The sequence below is a fragment of the Arachis stenosperma genome, chromosome 8, assembly GCF_014773155.1.
Source record: "Arachis stenosperma cultivar V10309 chromosome 8, arast.V10309.gnm1.PFL2, whole genome shotgun sequence".
Classification (NCBI taxonomy): Eukaryota; Viridiplantae; Streptophyta; class Magnoliopsida; order Fabales; family Fabaceae; genus Arachis; species Arachis stenosperma.
In genome coordinates this window covers 53,117,449-53,140,741 of record NC_080384.1, presented here as the reverse complement: position 1 = coordinate 53,140,741, position 23,293 = coordinate 53,117,449, and the positions used below count along the sequence as shown (strand labels likewise).

The 23,293-nt window shown below is 33.7% G+C and overlaps 4 protein-coding genes, 1 long non-coding RNA gene and 1 pseudogene across 7 annotated transcripts; 5 read left to right on the top strand and 1 right to left on the bottom strand.

Moving 5' to 3' along the window:
• Window positions 1-1,887: 1,887 nt before the first annotated feature.
• Window positions 1,888-2,292, top strand: LOC130946211 (protein PHOSPHATE-INDUCED 1 homolog). Its single transcript, XM_057874883.1, has one exon. The coding sequence runs from the start codon at window positions 1,888-1,890 to the stop codon at window positions 2,290-2,292; it is 405 nt and encodes a 134-aa protein (XP_057730866.1).
• Window positions 2,293-2,384: 92 nt separating this feature from the next.
• LOC130946209 (uncharacterized) lies at window positions 2,385-8,363 on the top strand. Its single transcript, XM_057874882.1, has 13 exons — window positions 2,385-2,396; window positions 2,579-2,779; window positions 3,209-3,367; window positions 3,663-3,755; window positions 3,852-3,926; window positions 4,021-4,092; window positions 4,509-4,642; window positions 4,726-5,048; window positions 5,836-5,999; window positions 7,226-7,558; window positions 7,794-7,850; window positions 8,081-8,126; window positions 8,245-8,363. The coding sequence occupies exons 1-8, from the start codon at window positions 2,385-2,387 to the stop codon at window positions 4,760-4,762; spliced, it is 783 nt and encodes a 260-aa protein (XP_057730865.1). The 3' UTR covers window positions 4,763-5,048; window positions 5,836-5,999; window positions 7,226-7,558; window positions 7,794-7,850; window positions 8,081-8,126; window positions 8,245-8,363.
• A 1-nt stretch (window position 8,364) lies between these two features.
• On the top strand, window positions 8,365-8,981 carry LOC130943951 (uncharacterized). Its single transcript, XR_009071927.1, has 3 exons — window positions 8,365-8,391; window positions 8,485-8,545; window positions 8,762-8,981. It is a non-coding gene; the product is annotated as an uncharacterized LOC130943951 (long non-coding RNA).
• Window positions 8,982-9,121: 140 nt separating this feature from the next.
• Window positions 9,122-9,966, bottom strand: LOC130943950 (60S ribosomal protein L6, mitochondrial-like; annotated as a pseudogene).
• Window positions 9,967-12,978: 3,012 nt separating this feature from the next.
• Window positions 12,979-17,434, top strand: LOC130943724 (uncharacterized). The gene is made up of 8 exons (XM_057871725.1): window positions 12,979-13,719; window positions 14,213-14,371; window positions 14,700-14,792; window positions 14,884-14,958; window positions 15,055-15,126; window positions 15,498-15,635; window positions 15,715-16,038; window positions 16,827-17,434. The coding sequence occupies exons 1-8, from the start codon at window positions 13,171-13,173 to the stop codon at window positions 17,109-17,111; spliced, it is 1,695 nt and encodes a 564-aa protein (XP_057727708.1). The 5' UTR covers window positions 12,979-13,170; the 3' UTR covers window positions 17,112-17,434.
• A 943-nt stretch (window positions 17,435-18,377) lies between these two features.
• LOC130946656 (uncharacterized) lies at window positions 18,378-22,260 on the top strand. Of its 3 annotated transcripts, none has more exons than XM_057875483.1 (13): window positions 18,378-18,649; window positions 18,720-18,857; window positions 18,932-19,016; window positions 19,099-19,175; window positions 19,261-19,364; window positions 19,876-20,005; window positions 20,193-20,309; window positions 20,396-20,481; window positions 20,861-20,927; window positions 21,108-21,186; window positions 21,370-21,461; window positions 21,648-21,800; window positions 21,920-22,260. In XM_057875483.1, the coding sequence occupies exons 1-13, from the start codon at window positions 18,509-18,511 to the stop codon at window positions 21,953-21,955; spliced, it is 1,305 nt and encodes a 434-aa protein (XP_057731466.1). In that variant the 5' UTR covers window positions 18,378-18,508; the 3' UTR covers window positions 21,956-22,260. The 3 variants fall into 3 exon arrangements, 2 of the variants coding, with proteins under 2 accessions (XP_057731466.1, XP_057731467.1); XR_009072328.1 differs by having other exon boundaries at window positions 18,379-18,649; window positions 21,652-21,800; XM_057875484.1 differs by having other exon boundaries at window positions 18,382-18,649; window positions 21,657-21,800.
• The last annotated feature ends 1,033 nt before the right edge of the window (window positions 22,261-23,293 follow it).

Below are 23,293 nucleotides of genomic sequence, written 5' to 3'. Positions count from 1 at the left end.
TATAATTCGATTTTGAAATAATATAATAATTAAAATTTTAAATGATAAAAAATTTAAAATAAAAAAATATATGAACAAATCCAATCTAAATTATAATAATGTGAATCAAATTGGAATAAAAAATAAACTCAAATAATACCACGCAAATTGTAATCATTTAAATAAAAATGGATCAAATTGAAAAAATTAAACCAATGTAATCGAAATTATAATAAATTATCTTGAATTTATTTTTTAAATTAAGTGAAACATTTTTTTTAGTTGTTTAATAAACTGATCTTGTTATCATTATAAGTGAGACATACATATATATAGTGACAATTAAATAAGTAATAAAATGTTAAAATATAAATAATTTTAAAAATACATATAAGTGTAAACATATAATGAAATTTATTTATCTAAAAGGAAATTACTTGTGAAATATCTAAGAAAATCTTTATATATATAAACAAAAAAACGTATAAATTACATCAATAAATGATTTTTATGAAGTCTGTTTTGTACCATACGCTTAATTTCATTTCCCATCATTTTCGCTGAAGGATTTCCTAAAAATGATTGTTTGACTATGAGAGAAAGAGACATTTACTTGAAAAGTGTTTAAAAACCCATTATTTAATTATTTAAGTGTTTAAAAACCAATTTGAGAAAAGTTCCAACAACTTCCACACCGACAAAGCAAAAGTAAATACTTTCATTTAGTATTTTTTCGAATTACATTTTTTACCATTAATATTCCACAAAATAGAAAATGAGTAAGAAAAACCACTAATTATTGATAAAAAGTAATTCCTAATTTTTATCTGTTATGTGTTTTGCTTTCTTAATTTGGATTAATAATAATATTTATTGGTTTTAACTTTTAATTAAGCCAATGTTGTCTTTCGGATTCAATAAGTTTAATGTTTTGGTTTTTTATTTAATAATATGTGTAACCTTTTATAGCAATTTTCAAAATTATCATTTAAAAATAAAGTTGCATACTTACACAATTATTAATTAAAACTATAACTTTTGATTTAAGAGTGAGTTTATATATAATCAGTATAAAAAAAAATTACGATCATCAAACAAATTAAATAGTGAATTTTAAAATTAACAGATTTCGATAATGTAATAATATAAAATTTTATATTTATGTAAAATTCTTATACATTGTTAGTGTCTAAAAATTAAATTATTAAATTAATGGTATATCGTATTAAAATAAAGTCACGGATTTTTAAATAGGTATGAATAATAGAATTAATTACTTATATGTTGAATTTTGAAATTAATTTATTTTTTACATTTCAAACTATATATATCCTAAATATATCCGTCAACAATATGATAGACTTGACTAAGAATATGTCATGTGTATTTTACTATGTAATAAAAAAAATTAAAAAGTAAAACCAAACTCTTTAGTGAGGACAAGTGGAGTAAGCATATGAATAACTTATGGCTTAATTCGTGATAGCTCAATTTCAACCAAAAACATTCCATATTTAGTTAATGGATTTAATCACACTCCCACTTAATTGGATATTGAAGCTGACACAAAACGCCAACGTTCATTTTCATTTCATGGTTACTTTTAATCAATTTCATTTTCATTTTTATTTTCTTAATCAATTTCTCTATATATATCATCTTCGTTTTGACATTCTTTACACATGAAATGGCTTCTTCCTCATTTCTCTTTCTTATTTCTCTCTTGTACTCCATGTTCACTCCCTGACTCTTCCCACAACCATTACATGGTATGGGAACTTTACTGCATCGAAGAGAGATTATATCTCGAAGTTCATCACATCCTACTCCCCTCCTTCATCGGCCGCCAAACACACAAATTTCAAGGTCATTTATCAAGTCCTGGATGACTACTCGTTTGGAAAGCTAATGACGGAAAAACATATCTCCCAGCTGGCATCAAAGGGTACAGAGAATGGCGGCATAGTGAATATCGTATTGACTGCCCACGATGTTATGATCGAAGGATTCTGTAACACAGCATGCGGGGCTCTCTCTGCACACAACCACTCAACTCAGTTATGGCTGGGGAATCCCGAGACACAGTGTCCCAAGAGATGTTCCTCGCCGATCCTGACGAATTTGGCCAGCCTTTTGGCTGAGGCCGCCAGTCGTAAACCCGAAGACGCGTACACTCCTCGTCGTGAGACTGATGTACGGGGAGAACTCTGCTTCTGTTTTGGGAAAATTTTCTGTTGTGGCGGTGATGATGAAGACCACGCTAGCCGTGGCGGTCATGGCGGTGGTGGCCCCCCTGGTGGTTCTGGTAGCTAATTTTAAAAAAAATGTGTTCTTGATATTAAGTATGCATCCTGATATTAGATATTAAAATAAGATGCATACTTTTTTTTTTTTTTTTCCAAAAGATGCATGTTCCGGTTGTATAACACGTCTCACTAATGAATAATATTGAATAGTGTTCATATATTTTTTGTTTTAATTTTTTTTATTATTTTTATCTATGGTACGTTTAAAAATCAAATTGATAATAATTGGATATTTAATAGTTTTAATTTTTAAATCTTTTTACGTTATTGTTATATAAAATTCTTCGAGTCAGCGAACCGAGGCCGCGCCTCAGGTTCTGGAAGGTTCGATTCGGAGGCTACTCCGGCCACGTCGCAGAGGAGAGGGAGGTCTGTATCGAGGAAAGGCTCCGGAGCTGGAGATGATCGGCGGGGGAAGAACAGTCGCCGATGCGAATAATCCGAGGAGGAGGAGATCGGTTTCGGTTGTTCGGTACCAAATTAGCGATTCTGAGGTCAGAAGTAAATAATGCTTTGCCTATAATGTGTTCAATTTACATTTCCTAGGATTGAATTTGATTTCGATTTCAATTTAAATATGTGCGGTTATGCACTTCAAAGGAACGAAAGTACAGGCAATATCTTGAGTTTAGCAGAGTGTGAGCTCTATTCTTATTTTGTATAACACGGTAAGAAACGTTTTCATGAAAGCAAAATATGATTTAGGACTTCAAATGTTGTTGCTTTGTACTGTTTTGAGAGATATATGGTTCATTTTCATTTGGATATGCATTTTTTTTTTTTTGAATTTGGTGAAGGAAAGAGATTTAAAATGTATATGGTTAATCATTGTTCGGTCAACTAACCTTGATATAACTATTAATAACATGTCACATTAGAAAAGTACTGAAAATATAAAACCATGTATGATTTTTTCTTGGCAGAGTGACCTGGATCATTCTCAGAAGTCTAGAAGTCGTGTGAGTATGAAAAATACTGATAATGGGAACAAGTTAATGAACAAATCAGTTGCTTCAGATCAAAGACCAAGTCTTAAGAAGTCTCTAAGCCAGAAGGATTTGAGACCGTTTGATGGCTACTCTGTAAGTACTACATTTATCGTATTCTCTTCAATGTTAGTATTTGTTTCTTTATGTGAAACTTCAAATGTTTGTTGTAAAGTTTTTCCAATTAGATCTTGTGATGCATCAGTTGAAACAATATGCTATGCTAGGAGATTTGAATGTTTTAACATTTACTATAGTTTGGATGCTGAATTTTTAAAATGTCTAAGATAAAAGTAATAAAAGGAATAGTAAACTAATGTTATTCTCAATATCTCATTGCACATATTTTTGTAATTTTGCTAAATCTGTTAATCTTTCTATTGCTTTTCAGAGTCATTCCTCAGTTCTTACGGATGATGAAGGAGCAGGTGTTCACTTTAATAAGAATGGAAGCGAGAAACAAGTGGTTTATCGACAGAAGAAGGTTGATGAATTACAGTTGTTCAAAGCTACCTCAGTTCAATAATATTCACTTCTAATATTCTTCCTGTTTCGAAAAAAAAAAAAAAAAACACTTCAGGTGGCAGATTCAGTCAGGGATAATGGATCACACAAAGTAACTCAGAAAGAAATTAGGCATTTGGGAATTGAACAAGTATGTGTCTGTTACATGAGTTTATTTTCTCTATATCTGTTAATATGAATGTCATCGTGCATTGTGTCTCTCTAATGAAACGCCTCACTTTTAGGCTGTGGCAAAACCAAGAGGTATTCAGTCTGTTTCTTTGGCTAGAAGGAACTATGAAAGTGAACTGGAACAGGTAATAGAAATTATTAGAAGATAAACGGTCTCCTATTTATTCGTATAACATGAACTTTTTCATCCCTAGAACATTCACATTCTTTTGGTTGGTGTTTTATAAAATTGTGAATATCGGTAAGTGCTGACTTTTTGTTGCAGCTATTCTCTATATGATATTTTCGGATTTTCTTTTGCTTTTACTATTAGTAAATTTATAAAATAGCTTAACAAATGATTTATTCTTATCATTATTCTTTATTCATAATGGTATCCTGGTTCTTGAAAATTAAGTGTATTATGGAAAATTGCCTTCTTGCAATTCATGCTTGCCTTTACCAGATGATATAATTTTTTTAAAATACAATAATGGACATTAGAAGTTATTCTTTGCCCAAGATAATGAATTTAAACTTTTTGTCTGTTTGGAACTAACAGTCACAGAAGCGAAAACAGGAGTTGTTAGCTGAAATAGTGTTTGAGGAGCAGCGAGGCAAAGAACTTTCAAAGATTGCTAATGAACTGGTTCCTGCTACTAAGAACAATTCTGCACAAAAACCATCAAGAGCCAGGTAGGTGGACAACTCTTTTACACTAAGTATTCTGATAATGATTTTGTTGTTTGACCTTTTAACCATTGTATTTTATTTTTCAGAGAAGTAACGATAGAAGCAGAATGTCTATGTGCTTAACTGAGGAGGCTGAGATATATATTGAGGATTTTATTTCAAATGTTGAAGATACTACAGATATTTCTTCCCTGGATGGAGAAAGGAGTGATACAAGCTCATCCGTTGGAGGTTTGATAAAGCCGGAAACATATAGTAGCCCCCAATAGCTAGATCTATTCCTGGTTTAACGGATGGGGTTACCTTGCCATGGTTACAATTGGAGACTGGTAATGATGTTTCTCATGCAGCAAGCCTGAATAATAAAGCACAGATGACCTTGACCCCAAAGAGTGCAAGTTCAACTCAGGTTGTCACTGAACTTTAATTATTCTCCAAATGACACTGCTTGAGATCAAATTATTTTGCTTCTTCCCGGAAATAACATGACTATATGGAAAAATACCGTGATTCTGACTTACAAGCCTGGTTTCAATCAATGCAAACACGGAGATCATGTTTTTTGATTGGTCATATTAACATGGTCACATGTAGTCTAGCACACTGCACACCATATAGTCCGAATATGTCCCCTGATTTGTTGCATAATTGGATGGTTTTAAGTAGCTAGTAAGATTTTGGATGCATTTGCTTTTGAAAAGCGACTTTTTTTTTAAACTTATTTTAAGCATATTGTATTTTTCTTTCTAGAGGAAGTTATTTTCTACGAATAAATCATTTGCTAAGCTATTTAGTTGTTAGGGGAAATATTTGATGCAAATTGAAAAATTTTTAGATAAAATTGAAACAAAATAAAACTGGTATTTTTGAAATTTTTTACAAACTTTAGAGACAAAAAAGATACTTTATCCAAATAATTATAATTTGATTCTCTTTAGAAGTGAGGTATTACTAACTTTTTCTCAAAAGTTATAAATCCACTCTAGATCAAATTCACTTAAAAGGTTTTTCAAAAGACAATAATAAAAATCAATCGAAATGGCCAGCATAATCAATGAATTGAAAGACCGGTCTTTGTTTTAGAAACAAATTTTAAAGATTTCATACACACTATCTTGACCCCCCATTTTCTGATTTCTCATAGTTCATATTTCTCCTCTTTTGGCTTGGATATTGAAATTCATTGATTTCCATAGGAAATATCGAAGGCACGAGATCAAAGTAGCTATTCTGTGAGCAGTCGTGGAAGTTGGAGCCCAGAATGCCTTGAAGAGTATATTGGAAAGGATGTATACTGTAAATTTGGAGAATCTTTTAGTTACTCAGACAAGTCTTTCTCGGCCACGTCCAAAGGATTAAGGTACGACATGGATGAGTACCTTAAAGCTAAGAGCAAAGAAGATATTATAATTGAGAGATGGAGGCAACAGCATAGAATTAATTCTGTCAGCCTCGTATTATGTAACCTGAGATTATTTTGAGAAATTATTGTTTGTTGATAGAGCACTTAGATAAATTGTACTTGATTTAAAAGATGACATCTCAATTGATAGAGCAGAATCCATCTAAGTGTTCTATGCACAGGCAATTATTTCTCAATTGTTTTAAGACATGTCTCTGCCTTTGAAGGTTGGCCAATTTGCCTTCCTCTGTGGCATGGTTTCTATTCTGTGTATAGATAATTATTCTGTGGCATGCCTTCTTCTACAGTTTATGGATATAATGATTCTAATTTGGTGTTATGTGTGATAATCAATACGTGAACGAGGAGCTTGTCTAATTTCATTCTGAAACTGTTTTGGTCTTTGATGAGTTAATTTGCTCCTATAGTATGTATGTCACAGACGCAAAAGGCAAGTTGGTTTGTATTTTGTGAATTTTATTTTATGAGTGTTGTTTTGAGATGCAACCAAATCAATAGAGTAGAAGTTGTCAAATACATAAATTTAAGGAGCTGATTGTGAAGGTTGCAAACAATATTGTAAATATTGGTTAAGGTATCTTTTTTCCCTAGATTGGACAGTAATTTGATCACATTAAATCATGAAATCCCAGAGATAGGCTTTACTGGTTCCACAAGAGTATTAAGTACATAATCAAAATTTGGTAACTATTCAAGTGCCAACTTTAATATTTAGTATTAAATGTTTAATTCACTTTCTCATTTTTTTTATACATAAATTTAAGTTAACCAATGTCATATGGGCACCTACTTTTGGCATACCTTTAAAGGGAAAAAAATATTACGAGTAACAGTTTAGTCTAGACTCTAGAATGTAAAAAATTTGAATGTTTCTAGGCTAATCTTAGTTTTCTTGATGTCACTATGCTAATCTCTGTTAATACTTTATATTATTCCTGCTTTATCTGATGATGATTATAATATTTTTTTGTTTCCATGTGTCTATGAATCATTATTATTACAAAGTTTCTATAGATGTAGTGCATGATGTAGTGTTTTGTAGATAAAAAGGCTCAAAATTTTCATCCTAGAGCGCATGTTGTCTTGCTAATTAGTATGATAGAGTGATACAGGACTTGAAAGTTTGGGTATAAAGTGCTTTTATGAATTGTTTAATCTTGCAGGCTATTGTTGATATTCATGTTTTTTCTTTTCTGAGAGTGGTTTGAATCGGGTCGGGGAAGATTGGGAAACGGTTAGGCTTTGCGCGCACATCGGGTGCGGGCGACCCGAGACCCGCCCTCACGAATTTCGAAGGTGTTCGGTTTGCGGTAAGGTGAATTACTGCTCCAGAGGGTGTCAGGCGTTGGATTGGAAGCTGCGGCATAAGATGGAGTGTTCGCCGGCGGAGATTTGGCCGGAGGAGGAGGACGGTGGTGGTGCGGTTGTTGTTGGTGGCGGCGGCGGTGACGATGGAGTAGGAAACGACGTGGACGTGAGAAACGGCGTCGTTTGAGGTATAATCCACTAATCCGAATAGGTGAAAAATAGAAAAAAAAAAAAAAAGGGGTTCGATGAGTTTAAAGATGGAGATTAATACTTTCCAAAAATGATTATGTGTACAGTGACAGAAGGGGGAAGGTTTTTGCCTATTTTGGAGGCTTTGAGAGAATTCCTTTGTAAAATCTGAATACTGATTAGATGCTAATAGTAATAGTACATTTTAAACATGTTTTTTGATTGTTTTTTTAGTCTTAATTAACGACCGGAGTCTTTACGGACAAGGACAAGGCTGCTGCCCATTTGAAGGTTTGGCTCTTTATACTGTTTCCATTTTGTATGATTCTTTTGTGAGGGCACTCTACTATACAGAACGGATGGTATAAAGAGAGAATATAAATTTTTTTTATAATTATTTTTTATTATTTTATTGTTATTCAAAATATGAGTCTTATCTTTATTAATTTCTCTTTCATTCTATTAAAAGAAACATATGTAAACTTACATTTGTACCTTATAATTCACTTTTTTTTTTGTAGGTACTTGTTTTATGATTGATGCCAATTCTTTGTGGTGTCCCCTGTGGTAGATGATCTTGTTTTGAGTGTGTTTTCAAGCGTGAATCTGTTGGGTGTTATTTTCATTTCTTACTTTGGAGTGGTCGTGTGATTATTAATGTAGTGTTCTTTTGTGAATTATACAGGGTGGTGCTAAGAAGGTTATTATCTCTGCTCCCAGCAAAGATGCCCCCATGTTTGTTGTTGGTGTTAACGAACACGAATACAAGCCAGAGCTTGACATCATTTCTAATGCTAGTTGCACTACCAACTGCCTTGCTCCACTTGCCAAGGTATTTTTTGTGATCTTTAACATTGGAATTATAATTATCCTTTTTACGTCTTGTGTGTTATGATCGTAATTTTGTTGATTGTTGCTATTTTAGGTCATCAACGACAGGTTTGGCATCGTTGAGGGTCTCATGACCACTGTCCACTCTATCACCGGTGAGAGCCCATTGCTTGCTACTATTTGCTAGTTGATTATGCATGTTGCCATGTGCTGACGTGCCTATCTCATTGAAATTTGATGCTAATTCTGGTTTATATATTTGTTTTTGATGCTAAATTAAACAAGTTGACCAATCAATACAACAGCAAACTGTACTGTTAAAGCTACTGCAAAATATTATGATCCTTTCTTTGCTTACATCTTCAATGCAGCTCTTGCCATGGCCAAGGCACCATCAAGACTTTGGTTTCCACCAATAAATCCACACTATTTTGACTTTTTACAGCAAAAATAAGAAATTACACACTACACTTTACCGTGATATTATTTTATTTTACTTTATTGTTAAAGCTAAAGAAAGTAAGAAACTATCCTCTTTTGTTGCTTTAACCAAATTAGTGATTTTTCCCCTCTTCTAAAAGAACAATCAAGTTCACTGTTACTTTAGCTAAAGTTGGTTATAACCAAGGCAGAGGCAGCAAGAAAAGAGAATCAGTAATGACAATTGATTCAAGCAAATTCTAAAATCACAAAACTAATAAATTGATCAAAATCAATTAATAGAAGTACAGAAGACAAACAAGAGAGGATTATTTAACCGTTATCTCTACCTGATACAAAAAATGGATGGATCATACGTAATGTTTGGTGTGGCAAATCATTTAGATTTCTTTCCTTGCTTCTTCTTGATGACTTCATCAATGTACATTATACCTTTCCCTTTTTGTAAACTTCAGGAGGCTTGCAATTGCGCACTGTGGCAGCAAACTGGTGCACCCTTTGCTTGTCAATTCCGGTGCAGCAAACCACATTGTTCTTGAAGCAGAACACACGCACCGCCGGCGGCACCGCCAATTCAACCTCATGGCTGTATCCAAGTTTCAGATACAATAACCGACCTTGAGCTTCCGCTCTAGCTTTGTATCCAACTCCAACAATCTTCAGAAAACGGAAAAACGACGCTTCCATGTCTTAATCAACGCCAAAGAATGAATCTACAAGATCTGATTCAGATTCAATTCAGTGTTCACCACTTCTTCACCTTGTTTTCAAACGCTGACGTAAGGTGTTGATTGCCAGCGAAAATTACTAGTGATTTTAACATAAGTCAAGATAAATTTACTCCTTCACAATGTAACGGAAACAAAACAACCCTAAGAAAGATAACAGAGATAACTCTTACTTGAAATGGAGGAGGTGGACGGCGACTGGTGGAGGCAGACGGCGACTGGTGGAGGCAGACGGCGACTAGATCACGACAGCGACGCCACGGGGAGCAGCGGTGACCGGTGAGTACTAAGGAGGTGATTCGCACGGTTGAGGCAACAACCCTACTGAGGATCCCCTAATGAGGAGAGCCCGGAGATGGGCCGTATTGGGCCAAGCGTTGGTCCGATTTCAAGTGCCTTGGCCATTTGGGCTGAAAATATAAAAAAAATGGAAGATACGAAATAAGTTAAAAAAAATACAAGTTTTGTTCATTAATACAAAAAAAACCCTCGTTTAGTAGCATATTGGGGGGGGGGGGGGGGGGGGGTGCATCATCAGCGTCAGTGTTCGGAGAACTTTCTCCATGGTTCCTCTAGTAGCAGCTGTCTTCAATTTGCTGGCCTTTAGCACTTCAGATATTGCCGGCGTATATGACAACCCTCGTTGCCAAGGAAAAGCTGTTGTAATGGCGGATCTCTTCTCTTGGACAACATGCAGAGATTACGGTTGATGATAATGTTGCAGGTGTGGTGGGCCTAGCATATTGTCCTTCGTTTCGTGTCCAAAGGAATTAATGAATTAGTGTGAATGGATTAGGGAGGGATAAAGCGGCGGAGGAATCTTCTGCAGGAGGTTGTTGTCTTTGCCAACGCAGGAAGGGAGAGGACGTTTCGATGGACACCCTTCTCGGCCCAGCAGCGACATTGAGATGAGATCGGCAAGGTCCTCCATCTGCTCAGCGTTCAAGCTCTTTGCCGCTGTTAGGATTGGAAGATGTCAGGTAGGGGAACGGGTTACGGGGCGGGTTGTGGGGTTGGGTTTGGTTTGTCGGCTTGGATCAGTCTGTTGTTGTGGGCCTTGACCCTCGTCCACAAGGGTACCATGACAAAAAAAAAAAACCAAGTTAGTTGGTGTAATGGTTAGCTCATTAGTCTATTTAAGTAAGTATTTGAGGTTCGAATCTTGCCTTATCCATACAGCAATTCATTGGCCGGTGACCTATGATACACGGACACGGGACATTACACGATACGGGACACGCCGACACGCAAATTTTAAAATCTTACATATAAAATATAAAGTATTTTTTAGTAAATCGTAATGATATTTTGATATTTTATTGATATTAAAATATAAATTAAAATTTTTAATTATTTTTAAGTCTTATTTTAATATTATCAAGTATTTAAAATATTTTTTTTTGTTTTAATAAATAATAATATATACTATATCTAAATTTATTTTAAAAATATATGTTAAGAATAAGACTGGATACGCTGACACGTGATGATATTTAGGTGTGTTCAGGCGTGTCCAAAGAAAATTTTTTTATTTTTTATTAAAATACGGTTAGATATAGTAGACACGCGTGTCGGACGAGTGTTGGACGAGTGTCGTATCCGACACGTGAGTCGTCGTGTCCATGTTTCATAGCCGATGACAAATCCTTAAATGGAGCTCCGATATGCAGTTATGAATTAATTCTTGGATCACAAGATTGGGAGATACCGTGAAAATATATATATATAAAACTCAATAGTTTGTAACTTTATATGAAATCTCCTTAATTACGATTTTGGTGATTTTGTACGAAAAAAAAAGTTGAGAACGAAAAAAATTTTTAATATTTATTTTAGAGAGTAAAATTGTACTTAATTTTTTAAAAAATTATATATTTTTTTAAAATTCTTTTTGCCTTTTTATTATGCACCTAACTTTTTCCAACTACCACCATTTGCCACCTAACCAACAACAATCTTGTGAAGATTATTTCATTGGCTAACTTTTTAGTTTTTACACTCGGCTTATTAAGTTATTATCAATACTTAAAGTCATTCGTGGGATCACAGAGCTTTTCCATTTTTATTATATGGGTTTGTTAATATATTCTTTAAAAACACTAGTTAAAATTATTTATTCTGAATTATTTTTTAAAGTTGTATACAATTAATATTTTAAAATTTCAAAAGTTTTAGTTTTCAAAAACAAAGTTGCTATATTTAGTTCCTTAATTAGTGTTATTTGGGTTAGCTAATTTAATACCCAAAAATAGTTTTATAGAGAAACAATTTTTTTAACATATAGTAGGCAAATATTTTATATTTTTCTGTACAATAATTATTCAAATTATATTTACTTCTGTTTTTCTTAATTTATTGGTTAATTGTTGTTGAAAAGATTAATTCTATAATTTTTTTGTTTGTTTGTTGATATTTGTCATAATGAATTATCGATGTCCTCTTTATTATTGTTGTTGTTATAATAATACTAATTATTATTATTATTATGACATGCTCTTTATACATATTCCTTTTTACGGTAAGCAAAGATATAGCTTTGACCATAGCATTGTTCATATTTGAAGCAAGAGAACAAGATCATTTTAGATGAATAAAATCAAGGCGATGAGTATTAGTTTGCAAATATGAAACATAATGTTTCAAATGTACAAGTTTAGTAAAACGACGACGTAATTTGTATTGAAAATAGTTATCTACACATATACTAATTAACTCACATTTTCACTCAATTAATTACCATTTTGTAACATTTTTGTCCATTAAAGATGATTAGTACCTTTTAAATTTTTTTCAGTAACAGCTAAATAAGTACGTTGCATATGGTTAGTAACGGGGATATTTCTCAATAAGTAACAAATAATTGTTTAACGGGATTAATGCATTTAATAGGAAAAAAAAATAAAAAAATTAATGCGTTATACAAACTTGTTTTAATTATTTAAAGAAAATATTTTAAATCCCAAGAAATATCTTAGTTTAGAGACATATACCTCGATTATTTTGTTCAAAGGTTTTTATAAAATTGTAAATAGTGTTTCTTTTGGGTTTTAATATTCTAAATTGTAAATAAGATAATGGCTTACTTTTATTATATATTTTTAAAAATTATATTATCTTAAAACAAATTAAAAAATTATATAAAAACTATTACTATTTTTTTTTTACCAAAAATAGAAGACTCGAATCCACAACCTCTTAATTGAGTATAAGAAACTATGCCATCTATAACTCATTGGCGACTATTACTATTAACTATTGTTTAAAATAAATAATAAATTTTCAATGACATACAAAATTGGTTGACCAAAAATAGAGTAATATGCACTATAATTTTTTTCCCTCAATAGTAGATGATGAACAATAAATAATAAATAAACAACGATCTTTTTACGTTATTGTTATATAAAATTCAAATCTCTCACTTTTTGATTTCTCCGCCAATCTTCTCTGTATATTCCTTCCTTCCTTACTGTGTTTCAAGTTCACAGAGCTCAGAACTGAAGCTTCTTCGCATACAATGAATTCAACTTCTTCTTCTTCATCTGTTTCTAAATTTCCAATTCAAATTTCCCAAACACTGAAACCCTAACCTCTCCAACACGCTGAATCCAATGGCCACTGCGGCGTTCAAATCCACCACAAAACGAACTCCTGTCGGAGCCGGAGCTTCAGCTTCTTCCGCCGAGGACACCGCCTCCTCCAACCGCAGCGGCGGCAGCTCCACGTCACTCCACCACCGCCGTTCAAGGAGCCTCAGCAGGTTCTCCCGTTCTCTCACTTCTCACGAGAACAACGATAGCAATAGCAGCAACAGTAACGGTAACGGTTACGATTTCTCTGCTCCGAGGAGAGGGAAGTTCGTCAACACCGTAAGAGGCTCTGGATTCCCGGAGATCAGCCTCGACGACCTCGCTATCGAATTCTTCGAGTCAGCGAACCGAGGCAGCTCCTCAGGTTCTGGAAGGTTCGATTCGGAGGCTACTCCTGCCGCGTCGCAGAGGAGAGGGAGGTCTGTATCGAGGAAAGGCTCCGGAGCTGGAGATGATCGGAGGATCAGTATCGGCGGTGGCGGCGGCGGGGGAAGAACGGTCGCCGATGCGAATAATCCGAGGAGGAGGAGATCGGTTTCGGTGGTTCGATACCAAATTAGCGATTCTGAGGTCAGAAGTAACTAATGCTTTGCCTATAATGTGTTCAATTTACATTTCCTAGGATTGAATTTGATTTCGATTTCAATTTCAATATGTGCGGTTATGCACTTCAAAGGAACGAATGTCTTTGAATTATGCATTGAGAGAAATTACAGGCAATATCTTGAGTTTAGCAAAGTGTGAGCTCTATTCTTATTTTGTATAACACGGTAAAAAACGTTTTAATGAAAGCAAAATATTAGGACTTCAAATGTTGTTGCTTGCTTTATACTGTTTTGAGAGATATATCATATATGGTTCATTTTCATTTGGATATGCATGTTTGGTTTTTGTTTTCATCTCACTTTTTTTTTTTTTTTTTTTGAATTTCGTGAAGAAAAGAGACTTAAAAATTATATGGTTAATCATTGTTCGGTCAACTAACCTTGATATAACTATTAATAACATATCACATTAGAAAAGTACTGAAAATATAAAACCATGTATGATTTTTTCTTGGCAGAGTGACCTGGATCATTCTCAGAAGTCTAGAAGTCGCGTGAGTATGAAAAATAGTGATATTGGGAACAAGCTAACGAACAAATCAGTTGCTTCAGATCAAAGACCAAGTCTTAAGAAGTCTCTAAGCCAGAAGGATTTGAGATCGTTTGATGGCTACTCTGTAAGTACTACATTTATCGTATTCTCTTCTAATGTTTAGTATTTGTTTCTTTATGTGAAACTTCAATGTTTGTTGTAAAGTTTTTCCAATTAGATCTTGTGATGCATCAGTTGAAACAATATGCTATGCTAGGAGATTTGAATGTTTTAACATTTACTATAGTTTGGATGCTGAAGTTGAGGGGGAAAACTAATGGTGTTGATAGAATTTTTAAAATGTCCAAGATAAAAGTAATAAAAGGAATCGTAAACTAATGTTATTCTCAATATCTCATTGCACATATTTTTGTAATTTAGCTAAATCTGTTAATCTTTCTATTGCTTTTCAGAGTCATTCTTCAGTTCTTACGGATGATGAAGGAGCAGGTGTTCACTTTAATAAGAATGGAAATGCGAAACAAGTGGTTTATCCACAGAAAAAGGTTGATGAATTACAGTTGTTCAAAGCTGCCTCATTTCAATAATATTCACTTCTAATATTCTTCCTGTTTTGGAAAAAAAAAAACACTTCAGGTGGCAGATTCAGTCATGGATAATGGATCACACAAAGTAAATCAGAAAGAAATTAGGCATTTGGGAATTGAACAAGTATGTGTCTGTTACATGAGTTTATTTTCTCTGTATCTGTTGTTAATATGAATGTTATCATGCATTGTGTCTCTCTAATGAAACGCTCACTTTTAGGCTGTGGCAAAACCAAGAGGTATTCAGTCTGTTTCTTCGGCTAGAAGGAACTATGAAAGTGAACTGGAACAGGTAATAGAAATTTTTAGAAGATAAACGGTCTCCTATTTATTCGTATAACATGAACTTTTTCGTCCCTAGAACGTTCACATTCTTTTGGTTGGTGTTTTGTAAAATTGTGAACAACGGTAAGTGCTGACTTTTTGTTGCAGCTATTCGCTATTTGATATTTTTCAGATTTTCTTTTGCTTTTACTATTAGTAAATTTATAAAATAGCTTAGCAAATGATTTATTTGTATCATTATTCTTTATTCATAATGGTATCCTGGTTATTGAAAATTAAGTGTATTATGGAAAATTGCCTTCTTGCAATAATTGACATTAGAAGTTATTCTTTGCCCAAGATAATGATTTTATTCTTTTTATTGTTTGGAACTAACAGTCACAGAAGCGAAAACAGGAGTTGTTAGCTGAAATAGTGTTTGAGGAGCAGCGAGGCAAAGAACTTTCGAAGATTGTTAATGAACTGGTTCCTGCTACTAAGAACAATTCTGCACAAAAACCATCAAGAGCCAGGAAGGTAGATAACTCTTTTACACTAAGTATTCTGATAATGATTTTGCTGTTCGACCTTTTAACCATTGTATTTTATTTTTCAGAGAAGTAATGACAGGAGCAGAATGTCTATGTGCTTAACTGAGGAGGCTGAGAGATATATTGAGGATTTTATTTCAAATGTTGAAGATACTACAGATATTTCTTCCCTGGATGGAGAAAGGAGTGATACAAGCTCATCCATTGGAGGTTTGATAAAGCCGGAAACATATAGTAGCCCCCCAATAGCTAGATCTATTCCTGGTTTAACGGATGGGGTTACCTTGCCATGGTTACAATGGGAGACTAGTAATGATGTTTCTCATGCAGCAAGCCTGAATAATAAAGCACAGATGACCTTGACCCCAAAGAGTGCAAGTTCAACTCAGGTTGTCGCTGAACTTTAATTATTCTCCAAATGGCAATGTGCTTGAGATCAAATGATTTTGCTTCTTCCCGGAGATAACATGACTATATGAAAAATACCGTGATTTTGACTTAAAAGCCTGGTTTCAATAATGTGAACACGGAGATCATGTTTTTTGATTGGTCATATTAACATGGTCACATGTAGTCTAGCACACTGCACACCATATAGTCCGAATATGTCCCCTGATTTGTTGCATAATTGGATGGTTTCAAGTAGCCAGTAAGAGTTTGGATGCATTTGCTTTTGAAAAGCGACTTTTTCTTAAAACTTATTTTAAGTATATTGTATTTTTTTTTCCCTAGGGAAAGTTATTTTCTACGAATAAATCATTTGCTAAGCTATTTATGTGTTAGGGGAATATTTGATGCGAATTGAAAATTTTTGAGACAAAATTGAAACAACATAAAATTTGGGTATTTTTGAATTTTTGGCAAATTTTAGAGACAAAAAATATATTTTATCCAAATAATTATTATTTGATTCTCTTTAGAAGTGAGGTATTACTAAATTTTTCTCAAAAGTTATAAATCGACTCTAGATCAAATTCACTTAAAAGGTTTTTCGAAAGACAATAAAAAAAATCAATCGAAATGGCTAGCATAATCAATGAATTGAAAAACCGCTCTCTGTTTTAGAAACAAATTTTAAAGATTTCATACATAGTATCTTGACCCCCATTTTCTGATTTCTCATAGTTCATATTTCTCCTCTTTTGACTTGGATTATTGAAATTCATTGATTCCGTAGGAAATATCGAAGGCACAAGATCAAAGTAGCTATTCTGTGAGCAGTCGTGGAAGTTGGAGCCCAGAATGCCTTAAAGAGTATATCGGAAAGGATGTATACAGTAAATTTGGAGAATCTTTTAGTTACTCAGACAAGTCTTTCTCGGCCAGATCCAAAGGATTAAGGTACGACATGGATGAGTACCTTAAAACTAAAAGCAAAGAAGATATTATAATTGAGAGATGGAGGCAACAGCATAGAATTAATTCTGGCAGCCTCGTATTATGTAACCTGAGATTATTTTGAGAAATTATTGTTTGTTGATAGAGCACTTAGATAAATTATACTTGATTTAAAAGATGACATCTAAGTGTTCTATGCACAGGCAATTATTTCTCAATTGTTTTAAGACATGTCTCTGCCTTTGAAGGGTGGCCAATTTGCCTTCTTCTGTGGCATGGTTTCTATCCTGTGTATAGATAATTATTCGTATTATTGTAGTTCCTCTGGCCATGTTTGCAATTTGAAGGCTATATTTGAAGCTAGTAAGCTGGTGAACGATATAAACATTATATGCCGAAGTTTTTTGTTCTTGTTTATCACATTGTGGGGTTTTAATAATATAAAAGTTGTCGATATTATGATGTGGTCAAATTAAAGTTTTGATATTCTTATAATATAATTGCTCTAAAAAAATTAAAAACTTGAAAGTTTTTGTGCTTTAACAGGAATTTTCTATATTTAACATCTTATAAACAACTTTTTATTATTGTTATTAGAAAAGTATAAAAATCTAGTAATTATTAGATTTTGTGTTTATAAAAATTTTATGTTGTTGCAAAGAAGTTTGATTATTTTGATAGTTGATAATTTTATTAAAAAAATAATATACAAAATTATCCTATGTATACACAAAACATTTGGTGTTAGTTAATTATTTATATAAAATATATATTAAAATATAAAATATATTTAGAAAACATGTGAAATAATATATATATATAAATATATAATAACTAAAATAAAGTGGTACATTGAGTTTTTTGTTTTGTTTCAAGATTTAGTAATAAGTACAATGTGTTTTACAATTTGAAACCGCTAGAGTAATGGACAAATGGAGAAATTAAAAAAATTCCGATTAAAAAGCACAGTTTTCTAAAACTTATAATGTTTATTTTATATTTTATTAGTACATAATAAATAGTTATATTATTATGCACTAAAACAAATCACTTGTATAAAATATATATTAAAAATATATAAAGTAATACCTGTTAAATATATAAATATATCATATATATCATATTAATTTAGTGAGTAATTTTTCAGTACATATATTTTGAATAACAAATGAAAAATAGATATTCCCACTTTAATTTTAATAATGCTATTTTTTTCCCTACAAATTCATATAACATACAAATTATATAAGGCGAATAACGTAAGTATAAAAGTTCGTGTGAGCATCGGTAGAAGACAGGGCAGAGGCACGTGATTGAAAGTTGAAAGGAAGAAGGATAGATAGGAATAGGATCATAGGAATTGCAAAAAACGTCAAACAAGAGCAGCCTTAGGAGTGGGGTCGTGGGGAGGGAAAAGTTGTGAAAATAATTGTTGCTTAGTCAGCAATCCCAGGGGATCCAATCAGCTGGCATCATGATGACAAACTACCAAATACCATTCCAATTCAGCAAATTACAGGAATGGCTGATTCTCAGGAACAGGAACAGGAACAGGCTCAGCCGCTGCTCCTCACCGCTTCTGATTCGAATTCCAAGCCAACTCAGTTTCAACGCCCTCCCAGAGTTGCCTCCCTTGATGTCTTCCGTGGGCTCTCTGTTTTTGTAACTAACTAACTAACTCACTCTTTGTTGCTCTCTTCTAGTCAACGCCCTTGACAAATTCGGTTTTCAGCTGATGATGGTGGTTGATTATGGTGGCTCCATCTTCCCCATGATAGCTCATGCCCCCTGGAATGGAATTCACTTGGCTGATCTCGTCATGCCTTTCTTCCTCTTCATAGCCGGAGTTTCTCTTGCTCTTGTTTATAAGGTAACACGTTACATCTTCTTCTTGTTTCCTCACTCATTATTCCATTCATTCATTCATTATTCATATAATTTCAGACAAGGCCTCCAAGAAGACTAGCAGCCACATCGCAAGCCTTACTCAAAGCACTCAAACTCTTCGCCGTTGGTATCCTCCTTCAAGGTAATCGTAATTCGTAAGTATAATTGTAATTCTTATATACCATGTAATTCTTCTGATTTGTGTTGGTTATCATTCAATTCAGGTGGCTATTTTCATGGAGTAAATTCCTTCACTTTTGGTGTTGACATCCAAACAATACGCTGGCTGGGAATTTTACAGGTGAGGTATTCCCCCTTCTTTCTTACAACTTACAACTCACAACTCGTGATGAATCTGTAAGTCTTCCGTTCTTCTGTCAACCCAGAGGATATCTATTGGATACATTGTTGCAGCTTTATGCGAGATTTGGCTTCCACCTCCTCGCTGCAAAGAACACAAATTTGACCTCAGAAGTTATTTCTCGCATTGGTAAATTTGACCTCTCTCACAATCGCTTTAATTCCATTATGCAATCATCATCCGTGTTAAAGATATAACCATTCAAGTTGCCTCCTCTTATCAGCTTAAACTTTTAGAAAAAGTAGTATCATGATATGGTATCAGAACTTCTACGACCGAAAAATCTAGAGTTGAAAAAAAAAAAAGAATAGCATATGGCGAATAAAAGGAGTATAGAAGACCTATGCAAAAAATAAGCAAACCCAAAAAGAGGTTTTCGTTTGAAAGGGTGTGTTAAAGATATAATCATTTATGCTGTTTTCTTCGCTTAAATTTTTGGAAAAAGTGGTATCATAACAATCCGTTAATGTCATCACTTAGACAATTGTATACTGCCTCTCTCCGGTTACTGTTTATCAATCCCCAAATATGTCAATAGCACTTAACTTCATTTTAATGAAATAATATTTTCCCTTCATTTTACCTTTTACTCAAATAGCTGAATACTAGTAGAGTAGTGATGTTCATCCATTATATGCAGGTTTGTTGCTGTAACACTATTGGCGCTTTACTCGGGATTATTGTATGGTCTATATGTGCCAGATTGGCAATTTCCAGAATCAAGCTCAACCTCTTCTTCTCCTCAAATTGATGGTCACATTATTTACACGGTAAGATTAGGCTGAACCTGGGTTTGACTTTTGTTCTGGATTTGATGCATGGGCCAATGTTTTTAATTGCAATATGATCTGCATATGTTTACAGAAGATGGTTTTCTATGCTAATTAAGTTTGCATGTTTAAATTCATTTGTTGGAAATATGCTGCTGATGATTGCAGTGTTTTCAAAATTGATAAGGTGAATTGTTCTGTGAGAGGAGATCTTGGACCTGCCTGTAATTCTGCCGGAATGATCGATCGCTATGTGCTTGGCATTAACCATCTTTACAGAAAGCCCGTTTACAGAAATCTTAAGGTAACTTGTACTTGCTCAATTGCTTTGCTCCATGGTTTACAGCATTAGATGATACAACAATGTCTTGCTCATGATCTACCTGCCAGGAGTGCAACATGTCTACCAAGGGCCAAGTTTCGGATACCTCGCCTCCATGGTGTCATTCTCCATTTGATCCAGAAGGCATTTTAAGGTGCTCAATCTAAATACACTTTCTAAACTTATTTTTCTTCTTTTATAATTTGATTGATTAAGAAAATGAGAAAGGACCTTAATTAGATACCTTTTTGTGAGATCCTTGTTTACTTTGAACAATCATACCTGTGTGTCCTCATTTTTTTTATGTGATCTTGTTTGCTTCCTTCTATTGTACCATGGTTTTGATGAACCTAAAATGGATTGTTTTCTATAGATTAAATTGCAGACATCAGTAATCTACTATCATCTTTTGTTCTTAACATTCTTTATTAGTATTCCATTGTGTTCAGGGTTGTAAGTTTCATTTTGGTTTTAAAGTCATGTTGGTTGGACCAATAGATAGACAGTTTATAATCCTTTCCAATTGTTCACAGCTCCATAACTGCTGCAGTGTCATGCATTATTGGACTTCAATATGGTCATGTTCTTGCCCATCTACAGGTAAGATTGAGCATCAAGTTTATTGAAACTCATGGCATGTAAATTTATCATTCTCAATGATATGAACACTTAAAAGCCTTGATACTCTGGTTCAAATATTGTGTATCGGCATTGAGTCATCTCCCATACTTTTAGTTAATTATGGATTGAAATTTACTTTTCTGTATAATTCTACTATAGGAACACAAAGGGAGGCTAAACCAGTGGCTATGGTTATCAGCTTCATTTTCGGCCCTCGGGTTTTTCTTGGCTTTAATAGGTGTGTGCTATATAAGCTGTCTCTGGATTTCTTCAATATGGAGTACTTACGATAGGTTACTAACTTACAGTTTAAGGATGATCTCTTCATCACCATGATTGTTTGTATTTTTGCAAATTATTAGCTTCTTTTTAAGTTAAATGATGCTATAGAAGAAATGATATATATTTTATCCTTTTTCAGGGATTCCTCTAAACAAATCTCTGTACACAATCAGTTATATGCTAATAACCTCTGCAGCTTCTGGCCTCGCGTTCATCGCTTTATATGTTCTGGTGAGTCATTACTTCTTAGTGCTTTGGCCAGAGAATAATATCTGGATACGGATTCGATAATATAAGAATATAACATCCTTTATTGGCTTCATTACATTTTTATATTCTTTTCGTGAGCATTGTGTCATGTGGCATTTACTTTTGTTTTACATTTTCTGATTTTGAAGAAATTGTAATAGTGTTTAGACAGTGCAGGTAGATGTTAATGGTCACAGGCGTTTAACAAGTGTGTTGGAATGGATGGGAAAGCACTCGTTAAGTATATTTGTGCTCGTGTCTTCAAACATGATTGTGATTGCTATTCAAGGATTTTATTGGACTAAGCCAGAAAACAACATTGTAAGATACTCTTGCATGCTGCTTTACACATTACATTGTAGTTTTAATGTAGTTACCACTTACCACTTGCCACAAACAGTTAACCATACCATTTGAATGCACATATCTTCTCCTTGCAGATACATTGGATTGTAACACGTTTTGTGCAGACATAAATAAGGTCCTCTCATATTGCTAGCTTTACACGCTTCGTCTTCTTTCACGACACGCATCCTCAGGCAAAAAGATCAACAAATCGAGCCTCCAGCAAGCTAAATCATCAAAATTACCGTTCTCTCCCGAGTTTGAGTGCTTACTCAATTGCATAGGTGCTTCAGTATAGCACGAATTCATCAAATACTATGGGGTCATTAGAAATAATCAAACTAATCTTTGTTGAACTTCCATCTTTGCTTTTATAAAATTGTGAATATAAGTGCTGACTTCATAAGGTTCTACTGCACCTATTGTCTATTTGATATTTTTTATTCTCTTCTGACTTTAGTATTAGTATATTTATAAATAGCTTAGCAAGTGATCTATTCTTATTATTCTTTGTTCATAATGGTATCCTGGTTGTTCTAAAACTATGTTATTTAAAAAATGCTTTCTTGCAATTCATGCTTGCCTTTACCCCATGATATACTTTTTTAAAATAAAATAATTGACACTAGAAGTGAAAACAAGCGTTATTAGCTGAAATAGTGTTTGAGGAGCAGCGAGGCAAAGAACTTTCGAAGATTGTTAATGAACTGGTTCCTGCTACTAAGAACAATTCTGCACAAAAACCATCAAGAGCCAGGAAGGTGGATAACTCTTTTACACTAAGCATTCTCATAATGATTTTGCTGTCTGGCCTTTTAACCATTGTATAATTTTATTTTTCAGAGAAGTAATGACAGAAGCAGAATGTCTATGTGCCGAACCGAGGAGGCGGAGAGATATTTTCAAGATTTTATTTCAGATGTTGAAGATACTACAGATATTTCTTCTCTGGATGGAGGAAGGAATGATACAAGCTCATCCATTGGAGGATTGATAAAGCCAGAAACATATAGTAGCCCACCCACCAATGCCTACATTCCTGGTTTAAAAGATGGGGTTAGCTTGCCGTGGTTACAATCGGAGACTAGTAATGATACTTCTCAATTCTCATGCGACAAGCCTGAATCATAAAGCACAGATGACCTTCACCCCAAAGGCTGCAAGTTTAACTCAGGTTGTCACTGAACTTTAATTATTTTCCAAATGAAAATGTGCTTGAGATCAAATTGTTTTCCAAATTATATATATTTGATACACTATTAGAGAAGTATTTTTGTTCATAATTGTAATTTGATTCTCTTTAGAAGTAAGGTATTACTAACTTTTTCTCAAAAAACAGTTATAAATTGACTCCAGATCAAAATTCAAACACCCTTAAAAGGTTTTTCAAAAAACAAACAAAAAAGTCGATCAAAATGTCCATCATAATCCATAATTGGAAAGACATAACACATTTACACCGTTCTCTT